Source organism: Heptranchias perlo, chromosome 14, assembly GCF_035084215.1.
Source record: "Heptranchias perlo isolate sHepPer1 chromosome 14, sHepPer1.hap1, whole genome shotgun sequence".
Classification (NCBI taxonomy): Eukaryota; Metazoa; Chordata; class Chondrichthyes; order Hexanchiformes; family Hexanchidae; genus Heptranchias; species Heptranchias perlo.
The window spans coordinates 3,978,308-3,999,832 of record NC_090338.1 but is presented as its reverse complement, the minus strand read 5'-3'; the positions used below and the strand labels follow the sequence as shown (position 1 = coordinate 3,999,832).

Sequence of the window (21,525 nt, the reverse complement as noted above, 5' to 3'; positions counted from 1 at the left end):
CTCCCCCATCAAAGCCCATCCCTCTGGTACCCCGACTCCCCCATCAAAGCCCATCCCTCTGGTACCCCGACTCCCCCATCAAAGCCCATCCCTCTGGTACCCCGACTCCCCCATCAAAGCCCATCCCTCTGGTACCCCGACTCCCCCATCAAAGCCCATCCCTCTGGTACCCCGACTCCCCCATCAAAGCCCATCCCTCTCGTACCCCGACTCCCCCATCAAAGCCCATCCCTCTGTGCCCTAACCCTATCATAGTACCCAGTTGTGAACGTCTCACCTCTTGTTTGTTTACTAATCCATGTAGCAGATTATTCTTAACATTCATCAATTTTTGAGGAAAGCAGATTTTCCAACTATTAGTTTTCAATTAACCTTTCATGGATTTAAATGGACGTTCCATGGTGCCACTTGGTCGACTTATTTGGAATATTTTGGGATTGCCTTATCTAAAGCATTTGTTATTTTATACACCTCAGTGAGGACCCCTGGTTGGGGAGTCAAGGACGAGAGTCATCAATTTAAAATTGTCACTAAGAGAGTGAGATGATAGCAGAAACTTCTTTACACAGAGGACTGTTAAGAGCACGGAATGTCTTGTTACGGGGAGTGATTGAGACAGAGACCATTGCATTTTTTTTTTAAGGGAAAGCTGGATAAATATTTGAAGCAGAGAAAAACAGAAGATCATGAGGAGAGCGCAGGGACAATGTGATTAGCTTTAGATTGCTCTAGCAAAGGGACAGCACAAACAAGGTGGGCCAAATGGCCTCCTCCAGTGCTGTAAACTTCTCTGGTTCTGAAAATCACTGCAAAAGGTGAAGTCGGCCCTTTGGTCTCATCAGTCCAGAACACCGAGCCCAACAACTTCCTTTTGCAGCATCCAGATGTTGAGTTCTGGGCCTTACATAGTTCCTGCGAGAGGCTAAGTTCCCTCCCTGTGGGTAGGTCAGGACTTTTCCTCCGCGGTGGGAGAATGTCGGGCTGTTGACAGATGTCCCATGTAGTGGAACAGCTGAGCAATGACTGTGCTTGTTCCTTGCTTTGACTGAGAGCACCAACTGGAAATGGGGATGGGAAAAGAGAGAGGGGACCCGACTTCTTTAAACAAGCAAGCAGCAGAGGCTTCCCAGGGATGATCACTTGGTTCCCAGTCACTGGCAGCGGAGTTCTCACCAGGTAACTTCTCTTTTTATTTCGCGCAGACTCCCTTTCGTCGTTATCAGTGCAGTATCTATATGGATCCAGGGGCTCGGACTCAGGGTGTAATCCTCTTTTACGTTTACTAGGGACGAAAAGAGAAAAGACACCGACACAAAGATACATTTAATTTTCCTCACTGGAGTCTTCGAACTGGGTGTCTCCTCATCCTCGGTCACACCCCCTTCCTCTGATTTCCCTACCCTCATTCAGTATCTCTCTCTCTCTCTCTCCCACATATCCCGAAGGCATCCCTCAATCTCTCCACTGCCATGGTCTCTATTGCTGACAAAGCCACTTGGACCCACTTCCTCGTTTCTCTTGCTAACCGTGGCCTCTGCCTTCCCCCAAACCCTCGACAATGTGCCCCTGTAAAAAAAAACAATCCTTAGCTCCCACTTCTACTCCCAAAACTCCCTATTTTCCGGCCCTCCATCTGCCGCTGTCTCCATCAATCGACTCCATGGTTTCTTTACCTCGACCTTTGGAGCCTTTGTCCCCACGAGAATCTTCGTTCTCCCACTGACAGCCACCTTGGCTCTCTGTCCCCAAAATATTAACTTGAAACTCCTCGTAAATGTCTAACTCCCTCCATGGCCTTGCCCCTCGGCAGCCTCCTCTGCCCTTAAATCATCCCCAGAACACGCTTTTTCTCTGACTCATCTTGCACCTCCTCCTTCATTTCTCACCATCATTGGCAGCATCTTCACCCAACTTCAATGGGGGGAAGGGGGGAGGCAGAGCGGGGAGGGGGGAAAACAGAAAATGAATGGTGGGGCATCACTCTGCCAGTGCTCGAGAATCTGGCCCAATTTGTTTTTTCAGATTTCTCCCCTCCTGTACTGACGGTGAGCCTCCCCCTACAGTGGGCCTGACCCTGATCCAAAGGCCACTCTTTGCGCGAGCATGAGCAAGACCACCTCAATAGTGGGGACATTACAAACAAGTCAGGTCGCATCCTGTCCGAGTCAGCTCGGGCTCACTGCATAGTTCTCAGGAGCAGGGACCAGCTGATTTCCCCTCACCCTCCTTCCTACCCAAGACAGTTAGTGTCCCCCGCTAACCCCCAGGACAGTTAGTGTCGTCGTCCCCCAACCCCCAGGACAGTTAGTGTCCCCCCCCCCCCCCAGGACAGTTAGTGTTCCCCCCCCACCCCCCAAGACAATTAGTGTCTTCCCCCCCCCTCCCCAGGACAATTAGTGTCTTCCCCCCCCTCCCCAGGACAGTTAGTGTCTCATCCCCCTCCACCCCTCCCCCACATACCCAGGACAGTTAGTGTGTCTCCACAACCCCCCCCCTTCATGACAGCTAATGTCTCTCTCCACGCATCCCCCAGGACAGCTAGTGTCTCTCTCATCTCCCCCCCTCCTCCAACAAGGACAGTTAGTGTTTTCCCCCCCCACCCACCCCACCCATGACAGTTTGGAGAGACCACACCACCCTCCCCCCACCCACCCCGCCACCCCCAGGGCTGTTCGTGTCCCGATCTGACCTGCATGGCTAAGCACCACACCATGTGACTTATTACCCACTGACCTAACAGGACTGTCGTGACATTGCACCCCGTGACCTCTGACCTTCGACCCCTGCTGGCATTCCTTCCATCTGCCTGGAACTGCTGCCGGTCTGTGTATACAATCTCTCCCTCTCCTCCCTGCCCCTCCGCCGCTTCTTCCACAGGTTTCTGCTCCAGGTAAACACTCCAGCGGCTGCTTGCTGGGCTCTCAACCTGAGTCAGAGGACAGTTTGCAAGAGACAAAATTAGAAGAGTAACATTAAACTAGTGCTGGATTTCCTTAATGCAAATACTTTCACTTTCGAATGTAACACTTCAATTTACATCGTACCATAGTGCCTGACACAAATTGCTTCAAAGGTCAGATTTGTTTTTCGGAGTGCACTGGTTGTTGATCAAAAACAGCAGCCCTTTGCACTCAGCAGCGTCCCGCCAACAGCAATGGCCAGGGGTATGGTAGTAGGTCACGAGTTCAAATCCCTCGCATGGCAAGTTGTGAAATTGAATTAAAAAACCTGATAATATATGGATAGATTGTCATAAAATCCCAACCGGTTCACTAATGTCCCTTTAGGGAAGGAAACCTGCTGTCCTTACCCGGTCTGGGCCTGTGTGTGATTTCAGTCCCCACACCAACATGATTGATTCAATGCCCTTCAGGGTAACGAGGGATGAGCAGTAAACACTGCCCTGCCAGTGTTGTCCACTTCCCAAGAACAAACAAAATTTGTTTTCTGAGAGGAATATTGGCCAGGACACCGAGGAGAACTCCCTGCTCTTCTTCAAATAGTGCCATGGGATCTTTTACGTCCACCAGAACAGACAGGACTATGGTTTAGCATCTCATTTGAAACATGGCACCTCCGGCAATGCAACGCTCCCTCAGTACTGCACTAGAGAGTTGGATTATGAGCTCAAGCTCTGGCTCAGAAGCGGGAATTCTACCAACTGAGCCCAGCGGACAAACCTGATCCCTTCAATAAAACTGAACTAAGTTTCAGGACTTTACCATAACGCAATGATAATCACACAATACATGACCTCCAAGAGAATGGTCTACATTTCCTTCTAGTGTGGCTGATTTATCCTTTCAGTAAAACGCAGGGGCACGGAGGCTAATTGTAACATTCATGCAGGTAAATGTCATTGCAGATACTAGAGATTGGACCTGGGACCCTCTGATGTGTATAGCTCAGTGCTACAATGAAGACCAATTTTACCAGCTGAGACATCAAGGGAAGACACCTCCAACTGAGATTCAAAGTGTTGGGCTCCCAATATTAAATACAAGTGTGGGTTTGGTGAAACTCCAATACCACCGTACGCTCAATTGGATGGAGAGCTGATGTGATAATGAGAAATCTACCCACCATTTTGATCTCTCTCACCTGCTCACTCTCCGTACCAAGCCTTCGGGAATGGCCGCCATCGTTGGAAAATGTTGGCTCCTCAATGGAACTATCCAAAAAAGAAAAGAAAATCCCAATAATGCAAGGAAAGGTACAGATGATGTGGAAGTAAAGAAGAGTAACCCGGACATCGCCTGTATAAATCCCACCAGGGCAAGTTGTGAAAGTAAACTCAAAAAGATCTGGTGATTTGTGAAGTGGCACCAGAAAAATTGACTGAAAATTGCCGGATTGTTGTAAAAACCCAACTGGTTCACTCATGTCCTTCAAGGAAGGGAACCTGTCGGCCTTACCCGGTCTGGGCCTACGTGTGATTCTAGTTCACACACTGCCCTCTGAAATGTCCTAACACGCCGCACTGCTAACAAGCAGTTGTACAAACGGATCACCGAATGGAAAATCGCTGGTTCCTTGCCCGCGATTTCCCTGCGTTAGTGGAGTTTGCGGATTCACCCCATTAATTAAAATTCTTTTACAATCTCTCGGAGTCCTGCAACTGATCGTTTAACCTACTAATCCCCCAGAGGAAAAAACTCGCACCCCGGCAGCATCTGGTTTGCCCGCCAGTTGTTAAGTAAAAGAGAGAAAATATGGAGGGCCCGGGAGTTAGCCAGGAAACAAGGTCCATTGTTTTTTGTAATGAAAAACTTGGTGAGAATATCTTCAAATCAGGCAAAATAAACTAAAATGGCACAATTTAGTTTATACAGGAACAGAGAAACCTAGGGGTGAATGTACACAAATCTTTGACGGTGGCAGGACAAGTTGAGAAGGCTGTTAAAAAAAAGCACATGGGACCTTTGGCTTTATAAAGGGAGGCTTGGAGTACAAATCACTAGGGAGATCCCGGCCGGAGTATTGAGTTCAATTCTGGGCACCACACTTTAGGAAGGATGTCAAGGACTTGGAGAGAGTGCCTGGTCCCAAATGCTATTCACTGACCTTTGCTAGAATGCAGTGCAGGTGTGTGGATATTTGGTGAGTCAGAAGCAGGCTCTGCTCTCCATGGTCAAATCAATTCACTCGTAGCAAATGATGAAGTGGGAGGGGATGCCCATGCCTGTGGAGTCATACCTCAGCATGTCTTTAAAAGGTCGATAAGGAAAAGATTAATGCTGCCAATGTTAACAAAGGCAAAAAAAAACCCTGAATCATTAAAACTGCACATCAATCGGCCTGCTCCACTCCTGTTAACTAGCAATTAAGTAATTAGCCCGTAGGACAGACTGTACAGATCGAGGGGTTACCAAGCGGCTATTTCCATCGCCTGCATCCTCTCCCCCTGCAGCATGTTCAGCTTCTGTACATGTTGTCTACAGTCAGCCCCCGAGCCCTGGCCATGTACCTAGAGAGAATGTAATGTAAAATCATTAATCGTACGAAACGACGAGAGAGAGAAACTGCATTTATATAGCACCTTTCATTGCCTCGGGACGTCCCAAAGTGCTTAACAGCCAATGAAGTACTTTTGAAGCGTAGTCACTGTTGTAATGTAGGAAACGCGGCAGCCCATTTGCGCACAGCAAGATCCCACAAACAGCAATGACATAGATGATCAGACAATCTGCTTTTTGGTGAAGTTGGTAGAGGGATAAATATTGGCCAGGACACAGGGAGAACACCCGTGCTCTTCTTCAAAATAGTGGCCATGGGAGCTGTTACATCCACCTGAGAGGGTAGATGGGGGCCTCGGTTTCACATCTCATCCGAAAGATGGCTCCTCCGGCAGTGCAGCACCCCCTCGGGACCGCCCCTCCGGCAGTGCAGCACCCCCTCGGGACCGCTCCTCCGGCAGTGCAGCACCCCCTCGGGACCGCCCCTCCGGCAGTGCAGCACCCCCTCGGGACCGCCCCTCCGGCAGTGCAGCACCCCCTCGGGACCGCCCCTCCGGCAGTGCAGCACCCCCTCGGGACCGCCCCTCCGGCAGTGCAGCAACCCCCTCGGGACCGCCCCTCCGGCAGTGCAGCAACCCCCTCGGGACCGCCCCTCCGGCAGTGCAGCAACCCCCTCGGGACCGCCCCTCCGGCAGTGCAGCACCCCCTCGGGACCGCCCCTCCGGCAGTGCAGCACCCCCTCGGGACCGCCCCTCCGACAGTGCAGCAACCCCTCGGGACCGCCCCTCCGGCAGTGCAGCAACCCCCTCGGGACCGCCCCTCCGGCAGTGCAGCACCCCCTCGGGACCGCCCCTCCGGCAGTGCAGCACCCCCTCGGGACCGCCCCTCCGGCAGTGCAGCAACCCCCTCGGGACCGCCCCTCCGGCAGTGCAGCAACCCCCTCGGGACCGCCCCTCCGGCAGTGCAGCACCCCCTCGGGACCGCCCCTCCGGCAGTGCAGCACCCCCTCGGGACCGCCCCTCCGGCAGTGCAGCACCCCCTCGGGACCGCCCCTCCGGCAGTGCAGCACCCCCTCGGGACTGCACTAGTGTCAACTCGGTATAAGGGCATACCGAATAAGGATAAAAAGTCTAGAACATAGTTCAGAGTCTCAAGACAAATATTGTGCACTCAACGGGATTATGGAATTTTTTCATCACTTATACTAGTTGACAGGCTCGTGAGTTCTTTGAGAAGTATTCAAGGAATATTATTCCTACTGTGAACTGCACATCTTTTTGTACATCTCCCTTAGTCCCACTAGTGAAATCACATTCAATGAAACATGTTGAGTGATTTCAGTTACGTGGAGACTAGAGAAGCTGGGATTGTTCTCCAAGCAGAGAAGGTTAAGGGGAGATTTCATCGAGGTGTTCAAAATTATGAAAGGTTTTGATAGAGTTTATAGGGAGGATCTGTTTCCACCGGCAGGAGGGTCGGTAACCAGAGGACACAGATTTAAGATAATTGGCAAAAGAATCAGAGGGTTGTTTGAATACTTTGCGTCTGTCTTCACAAAAGAGAGGGACGAGGCAGACATTGTAGTTAAGGAGGAGGAGTGTGAAATATTGGATGGGATAAACATAGTGAGAGGGGAAATATTAAGGGATTAGCATCTTTGAAAGTAGATAAATCAGCAGGCCCGGATGAAATGTATCCCAGGCTGTTAAGAGAAGCAAGGGAGGAAATAGCGGAGGCTCTGACCATCATTTTCCAATCCTACCTGGCTATAGGCATGGTGCCGGAGGACTGGAGGACTGCTAATGTTGTACCGTCGTATAAAAAAGAACAGAGGGATAGACCGAGTAATTATAGGCCAGTCAGTCTAATCTCAGTGGTGGGGAAATTATTGGAATCAATTCTGAGGGACAGGATAAACCGTCACTTAGAAAGGCACGGAGTAACCAAGCACAGTCATCATGGATTTGTTAAGGGAAGGTCGTGTCTGACTAACTTGACTGAATTTTTTGAGAAGGTAACAAGGAGGGTCAATGAGGGCAATGCGTTTGATGTAGTGTACATGGATTTTAGCAAGGCTTTTGACAAGGTCCCACATGGCAGACTGGTCAAAAATGTACAAGCCCGTGGGATCCAAGGGGAAGTGGCAAGTTGGATTCAAAATTGGCTCAGTGGTAGGAAGTAAAGGGTAATGGTCGACGGGTGTTTTTGTGATTGGAAGGCTGTTTCCAGTGGGGTTCCGCAGGGCTCAGTACTAGGTCCCTTGCTTTTTGCGGTATATATTAACGATTTGGATTTAAATGTAGGGGGTATGATTAAGAAGTTTGCAGATGATACAATAAATTGGCTTTGTGGTTGAGTGAGGAGGAAAGTTGTAGACTGCAGGAAGATATCAACGGACTGGTTAAGTAGGCAGAAAAGTGGCAAATGGAAATCAGTCCGGAGAAGTGTGAGGTAATGCCTTTGGGGAGGGCAAACAGGGCAAGGGAGTACACACGAAATGGGAGGATACTGTGAGGTGTAGAGGAAGTGAGGGACCTTGGAGTGCATGACTACAGATCCCTGTAGGTAGCAGGACAGGTAGATAAGGTGGTTAAGGCGGCATATGGAATACTTTCCTTTATTAGCCGAGGCACAGAATATAAGAGCAGGGAGGTTATGCTGGAACTGTATCAAACACTAGTTAGACCACAGCTTGAATACTGTGTACAGTTCCACATTACAGGAAGGATGTAATTCCACTAGAGGGGGTACAGAGGAGATTTACAAGGATATTGCTAAGACTGGAGAATTTTAGCTATGAGGAAAGATCGGATAAGAACATAAGAACATAAGAAATAGGAGCAGGAGTAGGCCAATCATGGCTTATCTGATCCTAACCTCAAATCTAAATTCATGTCCAATTTCCTGCCCGCTCCCCGTAACCCCTAATTCCCTTTACTTCTAGGAAACTGTCATAAGAACATAAGAAATAGGAGCAGGAGTAGGCCAATCGGCCCCTCGAGCCTGCTCCGCCATTCAATAAGATCATGGCTGATCTGATCCCAACCACAAAACTAAAGAACACACGAAGTAGGAGCAGGACCCGGCCACACAGCCCCTGGGCCCTCTCCGCCACCCACAGGGCATTGACCGATCCGAACTCAGCTTCATGTCCAATTTCCTGCCCGCTCCCCGTAACCCCTAATTCCCTTTACTTCTAGGAAACTGTCTATTTCTGTTTTAAATTTATCTAGTGATGTAGCTTCCACAGCTTCCTGGGGCAGAAAATTCCACAGACCTACTACCCTCTGAGTGAAGAAGTTTCTCCTCATCTCAGTTTTGAAAGAGCAGCCCCTTATTCTAAGATTATGCCCCCTAGTTCTAGTTTCACCCATCTTTGGGAACATCCTTACTGCATCCACCCGATCAAGCCCCTTCACAATCTTATATGTTTCAATAAGATCGCCTCTCATTCTTCTGAACTCCAATGAGTAGAGTCCCAATCTACTCAACCTCTCCTCATATGTCCACCCCCTCATCCCCGGGATTAACCGAGTGAACCTTCTTTGTACTGCCTCGAGAGCAAGTATGTCTTTTCTTAAGTGTGGACACCAAAACTGTATGCAGTATTCCAGGTGCGGTCTCACCAATACCTTATATAACTGCAGCAATACCTCCCTGTTTTTATATTCTATCCCCCAGCAATAAAAGCCAACATTCCGTTGGCCTTCTTGATCACCTGCTGCACCTGCATACCAACTTTTTGATTTTCTTGCACTAGGACCCCCAGATCCCTTTGTACTGCAGTACTTTCCAGTCTCTCGCCATTAAGAAAATAACTTGCTCTCTGATTTTTCCTGCCAAAGTGCATAACCTCACATTTTCCAATATTATATTGCATCTGCCAAATCTCCGCCCACTCACCCAGCCTGTCTATATCCCCTTGCAGGTTTTTTATGTCCGCCTCACTCTCTACTTTCCCTCCCATCTTTGTATCATCTGCAAATTTTGATATGTTGCACTCGGTCCCCTCCTCCAAATCGTTAATATAGATTGTAAAGAGTTGGGGACCCAGCACCGACCCCTGTGGAACACCACTGTTTACTGGTTGCCAGTCCGAGAATGAACCATTTATCCCAACTCTCTGCCTCCTGTTCGATAACCAATCCTCCACCCATGCCAGAATATTACCCCCAATCCCGTGATTTTTTATCTTAAGTAATAATCTTTTATGTGGCACCTTGTCGAATGCCTTCTGGAAGTCTAAATATACTACGTCCACTGGTTCCCCTTTATCCACCCTGTACGTTATATCCTCAAAGAACTCAAGCAAATTTGTCAGACATGACTTCCCCTTCATAAAGCCATGCTGACTTTGTCCTATTAAATTATGCTTATCTAAATGTTCCGTTACTGTCTCCTTAATAATAGACTCCAAAATTTTACCCACCACAGATGTTAGGCTAACTGGCCTATAATTTCCAGCCTTCTGCCTACTACCCTTTTTAAATAACGGTGTTACATTAGCAGTTTTCCAATCTGCCGGGACCTCTCCTGAGTCCAGGGAATTTTGGAAAACTATCACCAAAGCATCCACAATCCCTACTGCCACTTCCCTCAAGACCCTAGGATGGAAGCCATCAGGTCCAGGGGATTTATCCGCTTTGAGTCCCATTATTTTACTGAGTACCATCTCCTGAGTGATTTTAATCGTATTTAGCTCCTCCCCCCGTAGAGCCCCCTGTTTGTCCAGTGTTGGGATATTCTTGGTGTCCTCTACCGTAAATACTGAAACAAAATATTTGTTCAGCATTTTTGCCATCTCCATGTTTCCCACCATTAATTTCCCTGTCTCATCCTCTAAGGGACCTACGTTTGCCTTAGCCACCCTTTTTCTTTTTATATAACTATAGAAACTCTTGCTATCTGTTTTTATATTTTTTATATCTGTTTTTATATGTCGATTTCTGTTTTAAATTTATCTAATGATGTAGCTTCCACAGCTTCCTGGGGCAGCAAATTCCACAGACCTACCACCCTCTGAGTGAAGAAGTTTCTCCTCATCTCAGTTTTGAAGGAGCAACCCCTTATTCTAAGATTATGCCCCCTAGTTCTAGTTTCACCCATCCTTGGGAACATCCTCACCGCATCCACCCGATCAAGCCCCTTCACAATCTTATATGTTTCAATAAGATCGCCGTTCATTCTTCTGAACTCCAATGAGTAGAGTCCCAATCTACTCAACCTCTCCTCATATGTCCGCCCCCTCATCCCCAGGATTAACCGAGTGAACCTTCTTTGTACTGCCTCGAGAGCAAGTATGTCTTTTCTTAAGTATGGGCACCAAAACTGTATGCAGTATTCCAGGTGCGGTCTCACCAATACCTTATATAACTGCAGCAATACCTCCCTGTTTTTATATTTTATCCCCCTAGCAATAAACGCCAACATTCCGTTGGCCTTCTTGATCACCCGCTGCACCTGCATGCTAACTTTTTGATTTTCTTGCACTAGGACCCCCAGATCCCTTTGTACTGCAGTACTTTCCAGTCTCTTGCCATCAAGATAATAACTTGCTCTCTGATTTTTCCTGCCAAAGTGCATAACCTCACATTTTCCAATATTGTATTGCATCTGCCAAATCTACGCCCACTCACCCAGCCTGTCTATATCCCCTTGTAGGTTTTATATGTCCTTCTCACTCTCTACTTTCCCTAGGCTGTGGTTGTTTTCTTTGGAGAGGGGAGGCTGAGGGGTGGTTTAATTGAGGTGTACAAAATGATGAGGGGTCTAGATAGAGTGGATTGGAAGGATCTATTTCCCTTAGCGGAGGGGTCAATACCAGGGGGCAGAGATTTAAAGTAATTGGTAGAAGGACTAGAGGGGAGCAAAGATTTTTTCACCCAGAGGGTGGGGGTCTGGAACTCACTGCCTGAAAGGGTGGTAGAGGCAGAAACCCTCAACTCATTTAAAAAGTACCTGGATGTGCCGTAACCTACAGGGCCACGGACCAAGTGCTCGAAAGTGGGATTAGGCTGGGTGGCTCATTTTCGGCTGGCGTGGACACGATGGGCCAAATGGTCTCCTTCTATGCCGTAAATTTTCTATATTTCTATGATTCTAGGGGAGATGAGGTGAATCTTTTTTTCCTCAGCGAGTTACGCTGATCTGGAATGCGCTGCCTGAAAGGGTGGTGGAAGCAGTTTCAATAGTTTCTTTCAAAAGGGAATTGGATAAATACTTGAAAAGGAGAAATTTGCAGGGCTATGAGGAAAGAGCAGGGGAGTGGGACTAATCAGATAGCTCTTTCAAAGAGCCAGCACAGGCACGATGGGCTGAATGGCCCCCTTCTGTGCCGTAATATTCTATCATTCAAAACCAGGCATTCCTGCCATTTTGTTAGCAGACCTGTCCCCTCCCCATGTCAACAATACTCTGGTACAAAGAAAGTTCTTACTTCACGCTGTGATTTAGTGGATCTCACCTTCAGCACTGACTGTTTCTCTCCACATAATTTGCAGTTCCACTTCTTGCTCTTTTTAACCTAAAATGGGTAATACCAATTAAAAGTGTCAGTAAAACGCACATTAAACAAAAGCAAGGCATGCCTGAAAGGGCGGTGGAAGCAGATTCAAAAGTAACTCTCAAAAGGGAATTGGTTAAATACTTGAAAAAATTAAAATTTGCAGGAATATGGGGAAAGAGCAGGGGAGTGGGACTAATTGGCTAGCTCTTTCAAAGAGCCGGCACGGGTTCCATAGAAAAGATACAGCACAGAAGGGACCCATTCGGCCCATCGTGTCCGTGCCGGCTCGAAGACCAGCGGGTGCCCATTCCAATCCCACCTTCCAGCACCCGGTCCGTAGCCCTGCAGCTTACAGCACTTTAGGTGCAGGTCCAGGTACTTTTTAAAGAGAGTTGAGGGCCCCTGCCTCTACCACCAATTCGGGCAGCGAATTCCATACTCCCACCACCCTCTGGGTAAAAAAGATTTTCCTCATGTCCCCTCTAATCCTTCCGCCAATCAGCTTAAATCTATGTCCTCTAGTTCTTGAACTCTCTGCTAGGGGAAACAGGTACTTCCTGTCTACTCTATCTGGGCCCCTCAATTTTGTACACCTCAATCAAGTCTCCCCTCAGCCTCCTCTGCTCCAAGGAAAACAACCCCAGCCTATCCAATCTCTCCTCGAAGCTGCAATTTTCAAGCCCTGGCAACATTCTTGTAAATCTTCTCTGCACTCTCTCCAGAACAATTAAGTCCTTCCTGTAATGTGGTGACCAGAACTGCGCACAATACTCCAGCTGTGGCCTCACCAGCGTTTTATACAGTTCCATCATTACATCCCTGCTTTTGTATTCTATACCTCGGCTAATAACGGAGAGCATTCCGTATGCCTTCTTCACAACCTTATCTACCTGTACTGCCACCTTCAGGGACCTGTGCACATGCACTCCAAGGTCTCTCACTTCCTCTACCCCTCTCAATATATTCCCGTTTACTGTGTATTCCCTTTTACTGTTTGCCCTCCCTAAGTGCATTACCTCACACTTCACCGGGTTGATCTCCATTTGCCACTTTTCCGCCCACTCCACCAATCCATTGATATCTTCTTGGAGTCTACAGCTATCCTCTTCACTATCAACTAGACGGCCAATTTTTGTGTCGTCTGCAAATTTGCGAATCATGCCGCCTACATTCAAGTCCAAATCATTAATATATACTACAAACAGCAAGGGACCCAACACTGAGCCCTGTGGCACACCACTGGAAACGGATTTCCATTTGCAAAGACATCCATCGACTTTTACCCTTTGTTGCCTGTTACTGAGCCAATTTTGGATCCAATTCACCACATTCCCCTGTATCCCATGGGCTTTTACCTTTCTGACCAGTTTGCCATGTGGGACCTTGTCAAATGCCTTACTAAAATCCATGTAGACAACATCCACATCAATCCGCATCAATCCTCCTGGTCACTTCCTCAAAGAATTTAATCAGATTTGTAAGGTATGACCTTCCCTGAACAAATCCATGCTGACTATCCCTGATTAAACCATGCCTTTCCAAGTGACAGTTTATCCTGTCTCTCAGTATTGATTCTAATAGTTTGCTCACCATCGAGGTAAGACTGACCGGCCTATAATTGTTCCGCCTTTCCCTCGTAACCTTTTTAAACAATGGTACTACGTTTGCAGTCTTTTAGTCCTCCGGTACCTCCCCTGTATCTAGTGAGGATTGGAAAATGATCCTCAGAGCATCAGCTATTTCCTCCCTGGCTTCCTTCAATAGCCTAGGAAACAATCCATCCCGCCCTGGTGACTTATCAACTTTCAAGGATTCCAGTCCCTCTAGTACTTCCTCTCTCGTTATGTTTACCTTATTCAATATTTCACACCTCTCCTCTTTAACTACTATGTCCAGATCATCCCTTTCCTTTGTGAATACGGAGACAAAATATTCATTTAAAACCCTACCCACATCCTCTGCTTCTACACACAAGTTACCCTTATCATCCCCGATAGGTCCCACCTTTTCCTTAGCTATCCTCTTGTTCTTAATGTACTGATAAAAACATCTTTGGGTTTTCTTTAATCTTACTAGCTAATATCTTTTTTTCATGCGCTCTCTTTGCTTTCCTTATTTCCTTTTTTACATCATCCCTGTACTTTCTATACTCCTCTTGGCTTTCTGCAGTATTTAGTTTTCTGTGACAGTCATAAGCTTTCTTTTTCTGCTTTATCTTGCCCCGTATACTTCTAGACAACCAGGGGGCTCTAAATTTGGCAGTGCTACCCTTTTTCTTTGAGGGGACATTTCTGCATTGTACCCGTAGAATTTCACTTTTTAGTGCCTCCCACTGGCTTGCCACTGATTTCTCCTCAAGTAGTTGTGTCCAGTCCACTTCTGCCAAATCACCTCTTCGTTCTGTAAAATTTGCCTTCCCCCAATTTAAAACATTTACTCCTGATTTAACTCTGGGTTCGATGGGCCGAAAGGCCTCCTTCGGTGCTGTGTGATTCTATGAAATATTTTGGGAACAATGTCAATATTTTCCTGATATTTATGCCTGTTGCTCAAAGGAATAGGCCAAAAAAAAACATTCAATTAGATCGTGGCTGATCTGTAAATCAAATCAATTTATCTGCCTTTGATCTGTATCTCTTGACACCCTTAGCTAATAAAAATTTGTCAATCTCAGTCTTGAAAATTTGAATTGTCCTCCAGAATCCACAGCATTTTGGGGGAAAGTGAATTCCAGACTTCTCCTACCTTTGTGTGAAGAAGTGCTTCCTGACATCACCCCTGAACGGCCTAGCTTTAATTTTAAGATTGTTCCCCCCACACCCTTGTTCTGGGCTCCCCCCCCCCCATCAGAGGAAATAGTTTCTCTGTATCTAACCTAGCAAATTCTTTTTTCATTTTAAACCCCTCAACCTTCTAAACTCAAGAGAATACAAGCCTAGTCTACGCAACCTGTCCTCATAATTTAACCCTTTTAGCCCTGGTATCATTCTGGTGAATCTGCACCACACCCACTCAAGGCCAATGTATCCTTCCTGAGGTGCAGTGCCCAGAACTGAACGCAGTATCTCCAGATGGGGTCTGACCAGGGCTTTGTGCAATTGTAGCCTCGCTTCCTTACTTTTGAATTCCAACCCCCTTGAGATAAAGGCCAACATTCCACTAGCTTTTACTGATTTGTGTACACGGACTCCTAAATGTCTCTGCTCCTCCACAACTCCTAGTCTCTCATCATTAAGAAAATATTCCAATTTGTCTTGTTTTGGATCGAAGGTGGATAACCTCACATTGAACTCCATCTGCCATAGTTTTGCCCACTCACTTAATCTGTCTACGTCCCTTTGTAACTTCCTGCTCTCATCTACACAACTTACTGTGCCTCCTAACTCTTCAAACCTGAATATGGAACTCTATTCCTTCGTCCAAGTCATTAATTAATATGGTGAAAAGCTGAGGTCCCAGTACAGATCCCTGGTGAAAACCACTTGTCACATCCCGCCAATCAGAGAACGAACCCATTATCCCTACTCTCTGTCTCCAACCTCCCAACCGATTCCCAAGGTCGAGGATTTGCAATACAGTTTTGAAATTTAAGGATTTTTGACCAGGTTGTCCCGAACGCCCTTTTGCCTTATTGTTTACATCGAGTCTACTGCACAGAAACAGGCCATTCGGCCCAACTGGTCTATACCAGTGTTTATACTCTACATGAGCCTCTTCCCTCCCTACTTCATCTAACCCTATCACCGTATCCTTCTATTCCTTTCTCCCTCATGTGTTTATCGAGCTTCCCTTTAAATGTATCTACACTATTCGCCTCAACTACTCCTTGTGGTAGCGAGTTCCACATTCTCACCACTCTCTGGGTAAAGAAGTTTCGCCTGAATTCCCTATTGGATTTATTAGTGACTATCTTATATTTATGACCTCTAGTTTTGGACTCCCCCACAAGTGGAATCATTTTCTCTATGTCTACCCTATCAAACCCTTTCATAATCTTAAAGACCTCTATCAGATCTATATCAGGTCACCCCTCAGTCTTCTCTTTTCTAGACAAAAGAGCCCCAGCCTGTTCAGCCTTTCTTGATAAGTATAGCCTCTCAGTTCTGGTATCATCGTTATGTGAATCTTTTTTGCATCTTCTCCAAATGCTTCTATATCCTTTTTATAATATGGAGTCCAGACCGGTTCACAATACACCAAATGTGGTCTAACCAAGGTTCTATACAATAACTTCTCTGCTTTGGTTTGAGCCCCCACAAGTGATGATCAATCTCTACAGGTTACCCCACCCAAAGGAAGCTGTGATCCCTCCCCCTGCTACAGCAGAGGCTGATGAGGCAAAGAGCTGATGCTGTGATGCACACAGGGTGGGGCAGGTCTGGGACCTACCAGGGGTTGGTTCTGTGCTTCCATACACGCCAAGAGATCGCTGAGCGAGCAAAGGCAATTTGGCCCATCAGAATTTTTTTTGATTCGTTCATGGGATGTGGGCGTCACTGGCGAGGCCGGCATTTATTGCCCATCCCTAATTGCCCTTGAGAAGGTGGCGGTGAGGAAGGGAGTTCCAGGATTTTGACCCAGCGACGATATATTTCCAAGTCGGGATGGTGTGTGGCTTGGAGGGGAACGTGCAGGTGGTGTTGTTCCCACGTGCCTGCTGCTCATGTCCTTCTAGGTGGTAGAGGTCGCAGGTTTGGGAGGTGCTGTCGAAGAAGCGTTGGCGAGGAGCTGCAGTGCATCCTGTGGATGGTACACACTGCAGCCAGAGTGCGCCGGTGGTGAAGGGAGTGCCAATCAAGCGGGCTGCTTTGTCCTGGATAGTGTCGAGCTTCTTGAGTGTTGTTGGAGCTGCACTCATCCAGGCAAGTGGAGAGTATTCCATCATATTCCTGACTTGTGCCTTGTAGATGGTGGAAAGGCTTTGGGGAGTCAGGAGGTGAGTCACTCGCCGCAGAATACCCAGCCTCTGACCTGCTCTTGTAGCCACAGTATTTATATGGCTGGTCCAGTTAAGTTTCTGGTCAATGGTGGCCCCCAGGATATTGATGGTGGGGGATTTGGCGATGGTAATGCCGTCGAATGTCAAGGGGAGGTGGTTAGATTCTCTCTTGTTGGAGATGGTCAATGCCTTGCACTTGTCTGGCTTGAATGTTACTTGCCACTTATCAGCCCAAGCCTCCAACATCACCAACTGAACCATTATTTTAAGGAATACTATGTTCCTTCCTCTACCTGGGTTAAAATACTGGAACTCCTGACCTAACAGCACTGTGGGAACACATACACCACACGGACTGCAGCAGTTCAAGAAGAAGGCCCACCACCACCTTCTCAGGGCAACAAGGGATGGGCAATAAATGCCGGCCTCGCCAGCGACGTCCACATTCCAAGAATGAATAAAAACCTTTTCTGAAGCCATATAAAGCAGTGTTAGTAACATCTCCACAATCAGCCTGTTATGGTTGGGGATTTTCTCTCAACATTTCCTTCTTGTATTCACAGCAAAAAGGCATTTTCCATAAGTAGACAGAGCCTCCTATGAACTGAAATGTGTGGCCTTGTACCTGGGATAGAAACTAGAGTAACTTGCTTTTATATACAACTTTTAACATAAAGAACGGCCCAAGGAACTTCATAGGTAATTGTAAGGAAATTGAATGTTGAGCCAGGAAGGGAGAGATTAGAAGGATGATCGAAGGTTTGCTAAAGAAATGGGTTTTGAAATTTTTTTTGCAAGGTGACAGAGAGTAGGAACCATGGAGTGAAGGTCAGGGGTCACAAAAGTCCAGAGACAGAGAAAGGATCTCTATCCACCGTCACCCTAGAGCCTTGGTACCTCCCCACAGCCCTGTTCTCACCCCATTGCCTCCTCGCTGCCCCCCCCTAGAGCTCCGGACCCTCACGCTGCCCCCCTAGAGCCCCGGACCCTCCTCGCTGCCCCCGACCCTCCTCGCTGCCCCCCTAGAGCCCCGGACCCTCCTCGCTGCCCCCCCTAGAGCCCCCCTCCTCGCTGCCCCCCTAGAGCCCCGGACCCTCCTCGCTGCCCCCCCCCCAGAGCCCCGGACCCGCCTCGCTGCCCCCCCACTAGAGCCCCGGACCCGCCTCGCTGCCCCCCTAGAGCCCCGGACCCTCCTCGCTGCCCCCCACCCCAGAGCCCCGGACCCTCCTCGCTGCCCCCCCTAGAGCCCCGGACCCTCCTCGCTGCCCCCCCCCTAGAGCCCCGGACCCTCCTCGCTGCCCCCCCCCTAGAGCCCCGGACCCTCCTCGCTGCCCCCCCCCAGAGCCCCGGACCCTCCTCGCTGCCCCCCCCCAGAGCCCCGGACCCTCCTCGCTGCCCCCCCCAGAGCCCCGGACCCTCCTCGCTGCCCCCCCCTAGAGCCCCGGACCCTCCTCGCTGCCCCCCCTAGAGCCCCGGACCCTCCTCGCTGTCCCCCTAGAGCCCCGGACCCTCCTCGCTGCCCCGCCTAGAGCCCCGGACCCTCCCGCTGTCCCCCTAGAGCCCCAGACCCTCCTCGCTGCCCCCCCCCCCTAGAGCCCCGGACCCTCCTCGCTGCCCCCCTAGAGCCCCAGACCCTCCTCGCTGTCCCCCTAGAGCCCCGGACCCTCCTCGCTGCCCCCCCCTAGAGCCCCGGACCCTCCTCGCTGCCCCCCCCTAGAGCCCCGGACCCTCCTCGCTGCCCCCCCTAGAGCCCTGCACTCTCCCCCACCCACCGTGTATTTTGCTCCGCTTCAAATGTCCACCTCACAAAGACTGAGACATAGTTGGGAAAATGGGACTGCAATTAGACGCACTTTTGCCTTATCTCAGGAACCTGGGGGCCGGGCTCTCCTGGAAGGACCGGGCCCCTTTTAATGGGAGTTACAGGCACAGGGTCACTTTTCTGAAGTTCTGGTGATTTACCGCAGGGACTCACTCCCCCCCGGGACTCTCTCACACTCCCCCCCACCCCACTCCCCCCCGGGACTCTCTCACACTCCCCCCCCCCCCCCCCCCGGGACTCTCTCACACTCCCCCACCCCCCCCCCCCGGGGACTCCCTCACACTCCCCCACCCCCCCCGGGGACTCTCTCACACTCCCCCACCCCCCCCCCCCCGGGGACTCCCTCACGCTCCCCCACCCCCCCCGGGACTCTCTCACACTCCCCCCCCACCCCCCCCCCCCCGGGGACTCTCTCTCACTCCCCCCCACCCCCCCCCCCCCCCCCCGGGACTCTCTCACACTCCCCCCCCACCCCCCCGGGACTCTCTCACACTCCCCCCTACCCCCCCCCCCGGGACTCTCTCACACTCCCCCCCACCCCCCCGGGACTCTCTCACACTCCCCCCCACCCCCCCCCCGGGACTCTCTCACACTCCCCCCCACCCCGGGACTCTCTCACACTCCCCCCCACCCCCACCCCGGGACTCTCTCACACTCCCCACCCCGGGACTCTCTCACACAACCCCCCCCCCCCCGGGACTCTCTCACACCCCCCCCCCCCCCCCGGGACTCTCTCACACCCCCCCCCCCCGGGACTCTCTCACACTCCCCCCCCCCCCCCCCCCCCCCCCCGGACTCTCTCACACTCCCCCACCCCCCCCCCCCCCGGGGACTCCCTCACACTCCCCCACCCCCCCCGGGGACTCTCTCACACTCCCCCACCCCCCCCCGGGACTCTCTCACACTCCCCCCCCACCCCCCCCACCCCCCGGGACTCTCTCACACTCCCCCCCCACCCCCCCCCCGGGACTCTCTCACACTCCCCCCCACCCCCGGGACTCTCTCACACTCCCCCCCACCCCCCCCCCGGGACTCTCTCACACTCCCCCCCCCACCCCCCCCCCGGGACTCTCTCACACTCCCCCCCCACCCCCCCCCGGGACTCTCTCACACTCCCCCCCACCCCCCCCCCCCCCCCCCCCCCCGGGACTCTCTCACACTCCCCCCCACCCCCCCGGGACTCTCTCACACTCCCCCCCACCCCCCCCCCCCCCCGGGACTCTCTCACACTCCCCCCCACCCCGGGACTCTCTCACACTCCCCCCCACCCCCACCCCGGGACTCTCTCACACTCCCCACCCCGGGACTCTCTCACACCCCCCCCCCCCGGGACTCTCTCACACTCCCCCCCACCCCCCCCCCCCCCCCGGGACTCTCTCACACTCCCCCCCACCCCCCCGGGACTCTCTCACACTCCCCCCCACCCCCCCCCCCCCCGGGACTCTCTCACACTCCCCCCCACCCCGGGACTCTCTCACACTCCCCCCCACCCCCACCCCGGGACTCTCTCACACTCCCCACCCCGGGACTCTCTCACACCCCCCCCCCCCCCGGGACTCTCTCACACCCCCCCCCCCCCCCGGGACTCTCTCACACCCCCCCCCCCCCCCCGGGACTCTCTCACACTCCCCCCCCCCCCCCCCCCCCCGGGACTCTCTCACACTCCCCCACCCCCCCCCCCCGGGGACTCCCTCACACTCCCCCACCCCCCCCGGGGACTCTCTCACACTCCCCCACCCCCCCCCGGGGACTCTCTCACACTCCCCCCCACCCCCCCCCCCCCCCCCGGGGACTCTCTCACACTCCCCCCCACCCCCCCGGGACTCTCTCACACTCCCCCCCACCCCCCCCGGGACTCTCTCACACTCCCCCCCACCCCCCCCCCCCGGGACTCTCTCACACTCCCCCCCACCCCACCCCCCCCCACCCCACCCCACCCCCCCCCCACCCCACCCCCCCCCACCCCACCCCCCCCGGGACTCTCTCACACTCCCCCCCCCACCCCGGGACTCTCTCACACTCCCCACCCCGGGACTCTCTCACACTCCCCCCCCCCGGGACTCTCTCACACCCCCCCCCCCCCGGGACTCTCTCTCACACCCCCCCCCCCCCGGGACTCTCTCACACCCCCCCCCCCCCGGGACTCTCTCACACTCCCCCCCCACCCCCCCCCCCCCGGGACTCTCTCACACTCCCCCCCCACCCCCCCCGGGACTCTCTCACACTCCCCCCCCACCCCCCCCCCCCCGGGACTCTCTCACACTCCCCCCCACCCCCGGGACTCTCTCACACTCCCCCCCCACCCCCCCCCCGGGACTCTCTCACACTCCCCCCCACCGGGACTCTCTCACACTCCCCCCCCCCCCCCCCCGGGACTCTCTCACACTCCCCCCCCACCCCCCCCCGGGACTCTCTCACACTCCCCCCCCACCCCCCCCCGGGACTCTCTCACACTCCCCCCCCACCCCCCCCCGGGACTCTCTCACACTCCCCCCCACCCCCCCCCGGGACTCTCTCACACTCCCCCCCCCAGGGACTCTCTCACACTCCCCCCCACCCCCCCCCCGGGACTCTCTCACACTCCCCCCCACCCCCCCGGGACTCTCTCACTGCACCCCACTCCGGGGGCCCCGGGGCTCTCTCACACGCCCCGCCCCGCCCCGCCTCATCCCAATCCAATCCAATCCCATTTACCTGCTGGACCTGGAAGGTTTTACAGAGGTAGCATCTCAGCGCCTGGAATTGCTGAGCCATTCCCGGGACCTCGGGCTCTCACTCAGAGGCCCGGCGCCGAACTCCAGGC

General features: G+C 52.0%; 1 protein-coding gene across 1 annotated transcript in view; it reads right to left on the bottom strand.

The window, feature by feature from the left end:
- Positions 1–21,525, bottom strand: part of mrnip (MRN complex interacting protein) — a 23,933-nt gene extending 2,408 nt beyond the window's left edge. The window contains exons 1-6 of the mRNA XM_067995967.1: positions 21,417–21,525; positions 11,920–11,979; positions 5,370–5,467; positions 4,102–4,171; positions 2,775–2,926; positions 1,174–1,282 (exon numbers count right to left, since the gene is read on the bottom strand). Coding sequence (XP_067852068.1) covers positions 1,174–1,282; positions 2,775–2,926; positions 4,102–4,171; positions 5,370–5,467; positions 11,920–11,979; positions 21,417–21,476 — 549 coding nt within the window. The 5' untranslated portion in view covers positions 21,477–21,525. The remainder of the gene's footprint in view (positions 1–1,173; positions 1,283–2,774; positions 2,927–4,101; positions 4,172–5,369; positions 5,468–11,919; positions 11,980–21,416) is intronic.